This window comes from Sphaeroforma arctica, assembly GCF_001186125.1.
Source record: "Sphaeroforma arctica JP610 unplaced genomic scaffold supercont1.1025, whole genome shotgun sequence".
NCBI classification, from domain to species: Eukaryota; class Ichthyosporea; order Ichthyophonida; genus Sphaeroforma; species Sphaeroforma arctica.
The window spans coordinates 13,203-20,595 of record NW_014039533.1 but is presented as its reverse complement, the minus strand read 5'-3'; the positions used below and the strand labels follow the sequence as shown (position 1 = coordinate 20,595).

The window sequence follows — 7,393 nt, the reverse complement described above, 5'->3', positions numbered from 1 at the left end:
GTATGAATCCGTGCAGAGCAGTTCTATAGATGGCATTGTTTTGTCAGTTGTGTGGTGGTTGGATGACACGCGGCGGGTGGGGTGGAGGGGAGGGATTCACTGCCTTGTACGTATAGTGGTAGAAAGTAGTGCACAATTCAGTACCGACTGGTGGCTATGTGCATGTATTCACATTTGGTCCGTCATACTATGTATTGTCAGTATTACCGTACGATTGGCAGCAGCTGTTTAGGGGGTATTTTTTGACGACCGCTTGTGCTGTCGACAATATCATCTGTTCTGACAGTTGGTAGAGTGGCCGGGCCAGATTGTTCTACCTTGTCGTTCGCACTGGAGTTGTTGATCGTCCTGCCATGTATCTATCTAATCAGTGCTAACTATTCCGTCATGTGTCAAAATAGGCCCATCTGCCCAACACTTAGCCGCGGCCCTGGCGTCCGCGTTCCCCGTATTTGACGACACAGTCGACTACATGAACGGAGTCACAGAGTCTCACAGTCAAGCGAAAGTGGCGGAGATAGAGGACAGCGATGATGTGAACTCAGACGCCACACCCACTTCGGTGCCTATGTACAGTAAGGTGCAGCGTACGTGCCTGGAGTTGTACCACCGCTTCAGAGCTGCCGACCCCAAGTGCTTTGATTTTGCCGATGTTGATACGATATGTTTCAGTGCGGGTATGGGAATTTGACATTTTAGGTCTATTGCATAACTAAATGCGCACAGAGTTCTGGTTTGTACGTTGCCCTGGTTATATCGATGATTCGTCTGTGTTTGTTTCTGTTCTAAGGACATCCACTTTCAGTTTCATATATATATGTATAGACTTTATCGATACACCAAATTCGGTAACTATGTATCGTTTGACGCAGCTAATTTTTATAGAATAATACAGTTGTAAATGGGTTGCCATCTCCGTGACGGTTTGAGATTGATCGTTACAGCTATTCTCAGGATGTGATACTATCATATCCACGGCACCGTTGGTGTCCAATTGTAGTACTTGGCATTTGGCTGTCTCATGATCTGGTCTGTTATTGAGTGTTCAATTGTGTTCGTTGGGAATGTCTCAGTAGAGCTGACCTGTACAATATACATACTTGTGAGTTACTCTCCTGTTTCGTCTTCTACAGTTGCTACTGTGGCGTGCGTGGTCCATCTCCTCTTACGCACACTAAAATTTAAAACGACTTTTTGTTTGTTTGCTCAACCGCAGCCCCAACTGTAGCACTGTCGCTTCTGCAACATAAAGTGATTACCCCCAGAAACGAAACAGATGACACAATCGCTCGATGGAGTCAGTCGGGCAAGACTGTATTGGCAAGCGACCCACTGGTAGTGCAACTGAGAGCAGCGTCTGTGTGTGCCGTGGAGAGCTTAGCAACAAGGTAGGTGTTGGATAAGTTGTATATGAATTGTATTGTGAGCTACGTTTGTACATGCATAGCCAATCCTGCGTGTACAGACAGGTACGCATCGGCTGGTTAGAGTTAGTTTGGATTGCCTGTAGAGCTTCTTTGTGTGCTGCGAAAAGTAGACAGCTTATCTTTGTTTACATTTACAGATATCGGTACGAAAGTAATTCTCTCGCCATGTATGTACGTATGTAATTCTTCTCTATTTTACAAGACTGGTACACGGTCTTAGAAGTCCATGAGATTTGGAGGCAGGATAAATTGCTCATCCCTTAGTATACGCACATATATTATTTAAAATTGGAGACTTAGCGCTACATTTGTTGACAATTGGATCTCGGACCACACAGCCGAGACTTTATGCGACAACAACAACACTCAATCCAAGCAGATAAGAGCATATCTACGTATATCGCTCATATGCACGGACCTTGAATATGGGTAACTACGTACTTGCTACTACATTGTGCAGTCTTATTAATTTTAAATCCTAATATTTACTCGTTTCATCGTAGAACGAAAATTCCCCGGTACGAGATTTCGCACTTTTTGAGTGAACAACACCGAAAGAGTAAAGGTAGCTTCCGCATCAACGCGATCCCTTGCCGAGACACGTTTGCCTGGTAGGCGGTCCATGGGATGCCGCAGAGCTTGCAGATTCCAGAGGCGGGACTACATATATATAGTTCACTAAACTTAGTTTCAAACCTCGTTAGGTAGTAAAATATAGTGAGGTTGCGGTATCGAAAAACCATTCCCAGGGTTTGTGCAACAGTATCATGTCAATCGCTTTTATGCATGTCATATATCACCATCCACGAGCTACTCCGATAAATTCACCTGTTGCATTGTAGTTATAGGTTCATGAGATATTGATCTTTATTCCTTAGGGCCATGTGAGGATGTAATATAGCATCTAAATGTCTATAATTCTCTCTGCAAGTACTAGAAAGGGGTAGTATAATAACAAAACGAAGCTATGGTGCGAGACGAGATGCTCTTTCAGTAACCACATTCGTTACAGTAGAACTCCCGATTCAAATATTATAAAGGTGTTTAGAAATTATGTTCCAGCTATTTTTTTTAGCTCGTGACTATCAAAAATAGACAGCTGTGCTCTGCCTGGTAAGGTATTTGTGGAATGGGCTGACCAGATCTTCGACACACCAACTAATTTGCTATTTATTCCTGTCGCATCCTCACTCGACTGAACGATACAATGTGGTGCGTAAATATTCAACTGACGTTAGTTCGCGAGCCAGTGTCGTCACCTCAACTGAATAATGAATTCACGTATCGCCGTCATCGTATATTTGTGTTAGTTAATCGCTGGAAATCGATACCGATAGATATCTTGGTGGGAAGTCTTGCATGAAACAATAGGTCTTAGAATTCGTTCCGGATTACTCAATTAAGTCCTAAATGTACGCGTATAAAAATTCAATACATTCGTCATTCAATTCGCATATTCGGCTGAATATTTATTCGAGTGTGCCTTTTAATCGAAACTCCCCGTTGGGAACATAAATCAAGCCACAGATATTTGATATTCTGACAGGTGGTATTCTTTATTACTTCTACAAGAAGTGTTACCAATGTTTGGGTCTCTCGTACTTGAATATTGTATATACATTGAGTGCTTTACATCTCAAATGATGCCTTCTTTGGAAACTTACTCTGATAGGCCTCATGTATCTCGTCAAACACTTCGGGTGTAACGGCATCGTCCTCCATGTCGTCGTTTAAACAAAGCATCTTCGTTACTGTGTCTTCTTTCATCTGCGTAAGCAACCTCTGGTATGAATTCTTCTTCAACTTGTTGAAGAGAATTTCGTTCTCCTCCGACCGGCTCTCGTAATGTGTGGGATAGCCTAACAGCATGACAAACGGCCATGTCGTAGGATCCGTCTGATGTCTGAAAGGGTGGTATACTATGCTTTCCATGACCTCAGGGATCGTGTGCCAAGCATTCAACAACAAATCCTTGAACACCATGATAGGTCCGTGTGTGGGAATGTGACACCAGCCAGCTTTCCCGGTCGACGGGCAGGTTTATTTTTTTTTTCCCTTTCACCAACTTAGCCCAGTCTAACGCATTTTTGTCCATACCGTTCTGGAAGTTTGAATCGTACCATGACCATAACCTAAGCACGGCCTTCTCGCTTGTCGTATTGTACACAAAGTCCAATGGTGTTGGGTTTAAGAAGCCCGTATCATCGTTCAAATTCAGGTACACATTACTCAAGGAGGGTATAAACGGTGTCAACAGCTCAAGAGTGATACTATTGAAGCAAGGCAAACGAGGAGAAGTGAGTAACTCGGGACGCATTGTGTTATAGTAGTTATCGAATAAGTCTGTGTGAGATACATATCGTATCCTCAACGCCTGGTCAGCGGGTCTGAGGTAGACGGGCCACTGGTTGTCAGTGATAATATATATGCGTCGAACCCAAGGTGTATTGTCTTCAATACTCCGCAGCGTATACTTCAACTGATCGAAGTCTCTGAACCGACTGTCCGCGGATGATGCTTTTGCAAGTGTACTGTCTAGATTAGCTACGTATCTGATTCCATTGCCATAATTGGTTTTCCAAGACGCGTCACTTCCGTTTACCCATGTGACCACCGCATCGAATAGCGCTGCATGACAATTGTTTATACCGCAGGCAATTTCCATTCGCCTGCAATCGCTATCTGGAATATCAGCTATATTTTTGACAGTCCAGATTGCTGCAAGAATATCGCACTCTGCTTTCAATTCTTGTATGGTCTTCAAATTGACTTCAATTGCAGTCTCGACATCCGTTGTATCGCTTTCATATATAGACGTGTTGAAGATCTCAGCAATTTCTGTGTCACGATCTAACTTCAACGGCAAGGGGTCCTGGATTTCTATTGTATTGTCAGAGGAGAAAGGTAAAAAATCTTCCAGTGTTCGGGAAAAACGGATGCATGTTGCTACCAAGGTTAATGCCAGCAGCCCTAAAAGCGCACGGTTCCCTGTACTCGAGGTATTCATGTTGTTTCTGATGTCCGTTGCCTCCTCGCACCCGGTTTATGTAAACTGAACAATCACTCATGTGACAAGTGGCAATACTTTACATAAAAAAAAAAAGAGCTGGTCAGCTGCAGCCTGGAGCATTTATATAAAGAGTATAAAATTTAATAAAAAAACACTTTATATAAAAAACCCCCTCAACATTTACGTTGAACGTATACGACATTTCAGCCGAGTTTTCTGTTTTGCGTTTCGATTTTTGATTTCTCTTCCACCCAAAACAAATGTTTTGCTCAAGTCCGATTTCGGAACTCCTCGGAAAAAAAAGTAGTGTTGACTCGCATATTTACTCTCATAGGGTTTTAAAAATACAGGTTCTGGATACCGAGGGACGGGTCACGGGATCACTTATCCCTATGTAATCATGGAGCTAAGGCCCGCGGCTGTGCCACCATTGTTTTGCAAAATAAGTAACAATCAGCTGTCATATGTAGCCTCCAACTTTGTTTATAAAATAAATACAGCTGTTTTGTTTTTACTTTTTATTTTTATATTCTTGGTTTTTGCTTTTTCTAAAAAACCAATAAAAACTAAGAGACTAGACTTTGACTACGACACCCGTCACTATAAAATTATTAACGCCCAAGCCGTTTCAAAACCGCATCCGGTCTTTTTGCAAAGGTAGGGTCGATATTTATGGGCGCCCACGTAAGGAGACTCTGGCCCAAGTACCGAACTATTAAGCGTGTACACTTCACAAAAGGGTTTACCGATATAACAGGCAAATATCAGTTTTCGGTACATAATCTACACTTCCACCTGAAATAGAATACAACGCGTGGATCCATACTTTTAAAAATTGTAAAAAAAAAATATCGTTTCATATGTAGCCTTCTTCTAAAATACAGAAGAAAAGAAGGCTATTTAAAATATGATCGTTTGGTTCATGACTCTCAGAGAGGAAAGAAAATATAGCTGGACGGACTATCGTCCATAGGACTTTGGTTTTACACAATTGCTCTGTAGTTCAACAATGTTGAATTTGGGGTTGTCCCGTTCTGATGTAAATTTCAGGTCCAAGGGATTTTGTCCTGTTCTGATTCTTAGAACATAGATTCAAAATATTTAATTTCACTCGGTTCAAATACATATAGGAATACTAGGGCTCGGGCGTTTATAATTTTATAGTGACGGGTGTCGTATAGACCAAGTCTATTTATTTACATATTCACAAACAAAGGACCGGGGGAGCAAAAGTAAAACAAGAAAGTGTTATGTGCAGACTGCACTCACTGCAGAGAAGCTGGGCAAGAGAAATATTGTCTACGTAATTGTATAGGTGACATTTCTGGTAAGGCTTAGTAAATATGTATTTACAGTATGAGAGGTATTTATATTAAAAATAAAGACGTTGAAGAATCCAAGGCTTATAGTCAGTGGCAGTGCATATTTACAAGGTCTGATAACTTGTTATCTAAACTACAATTTTGGGTTTTTCCTATGTAGTACATACGTTTAGAGTATACGTCAAATTGGAGTAAATTTGCTGTGCATATTACAAAAGCATTTTTTTAGCCATTATTATTTCAAAACAAAATAGTTACAACGGTTACGTGGAGTAGTAGGATTTTGATAAAAACTGTTTTTTTGAATACAAAATCAAATAAGGATTTTTCAAAAATACATATATGATTCCGTTGAAAGTATGTTTTTTTTAAAGAAGCAAACAAAAACAATAATAAATGATACAACATTTTATTTATTTAAAAAACAAAAACAAAATAGTAATATGTGCATGTAGTACCCCGAGTCTGTAGTCTGGAGCCTGGAGTCCGGACATGTATATCGGGTACAGACACCACAGTACCTCTTGTATTTGTATATGTATATGTATATGTATATGTATATGTATATGTATATGTATATGTATATGTATATGTATATGTATACATATAAATATATATATATATATATATAATTAGATATATAAGTATATATATAAGTATATATATAAGTATATATATACATATATATATGTATAAATATAAATATATATATATATATATATAATATATAGATATATAAGTATATATATATATAGATATATATACTTATATATCTATATACACACACACACACATATATATATATATATATATATTTATATATATATATATACATATAAATAATTGATGTTTATATATATATAGAATACATATACACATTTATATATTTGTATATACATATATAAATATACATTCACTATATATTTATATATACAGATGTAGGTATAAAAAATATCCGCCGCGCTCAACAGTAACTATCGCCACAGAATCGCCATCCTGTCCAACGCTAACGGCAACATTCCTCAGGATTGCAACAGCTGATTACGATTCGGGGCTTCTATAGTGAACCATATACAGTTAACCTCGAGTGCCCGGTAAGATGCACGAACACGCTTCACCGGGTACACGTTTACAAGTAGCGGATGGTGGTGTGCATGGAGTACATTCCGACTACGGGATATCGACACGAATGGTAAGTTATGCGCAACATCATGCTCTGTAGACCACGGTTCCCATCGTCCCACGCTAAGCTTTTCTGGGCTGATCACGTGCGAGTCGCCTTGGTGCGGCGCAACCGTTACCCGATCTTCTGTCGGTAATCATAGGGTTGCTCCAACAAAGGGGATCGACGAAGCAATAACGGCGCATACTGACGGTAAGTGACGTGTATTTGTCCGCCTTCTGCTTTCGACGAAGAGGAATGTCGATCCCTTGCACGTGCATCTTCAACTCATTCAGCATATAAGAACAAACAATACCCTGTGCGATCCCCACCATATATCGTACAGGTAGGTTTACTTCAACTTAACCTCTAGTTTGCAAGATTTCATCACATTCTATGTAATTCCCAAATCCACCATCAAACACACATGTCCGCACGTAGACTCAGTATCACACATGTCAGACTCCCGATT

General features: G+C 40.1%; 2 protein-coding genes across 2 annotated transcripts; one reads left to right on the top strand and one right to left on the bottom strand.

Annotated features, from left to right (window-relative positions):
• The first annotated feature begins 394 nt into the window (after window positions 1–394).
• SARC_09724 (hypothetical protein) lies at window positions 395–2,470 on the top strand. The gene is made up of 3 exons (XM_014296256.1): window positions 395–677; window positions 1,217–1,388; window positions 1,931–2,470. The coding sequence occupies exons 1-3, from the start codon at window positions 473–475 to the stop codon at window positions 2,040–2,042; spliced, it is 489 nt and encodes a 162-aa protein (XP_014151731.1). The 5' UTR covers window positions 395–472; the 3' UTR covers window positions 2,043–2,470.
• A 503-nt stretch (window positions 2,471–2,973) lies between these two features.
• SARC_09723 (hypothetical protein) lies at window positions 2,974–4,434 on the bottom strand (the record flags this gene model as incomplete). The annotated part of the gene is made up of 2 exons (XM_014296255.1): window positions 2,974–3,398; window positions 3,490–4,434. 2 exons carry the CDS (start codon window positions 4,432–4,434, stop codon window positions 3,057–3,059), a joined length of 1,287 nt encoding a protein of 428 aa, XP_014151730.1. The 3' UTR covers window positions 2,974–3,056.
• Between the last annotated feature and the right edge of the window lie 2,959 nt (window positions 4,435–7,393).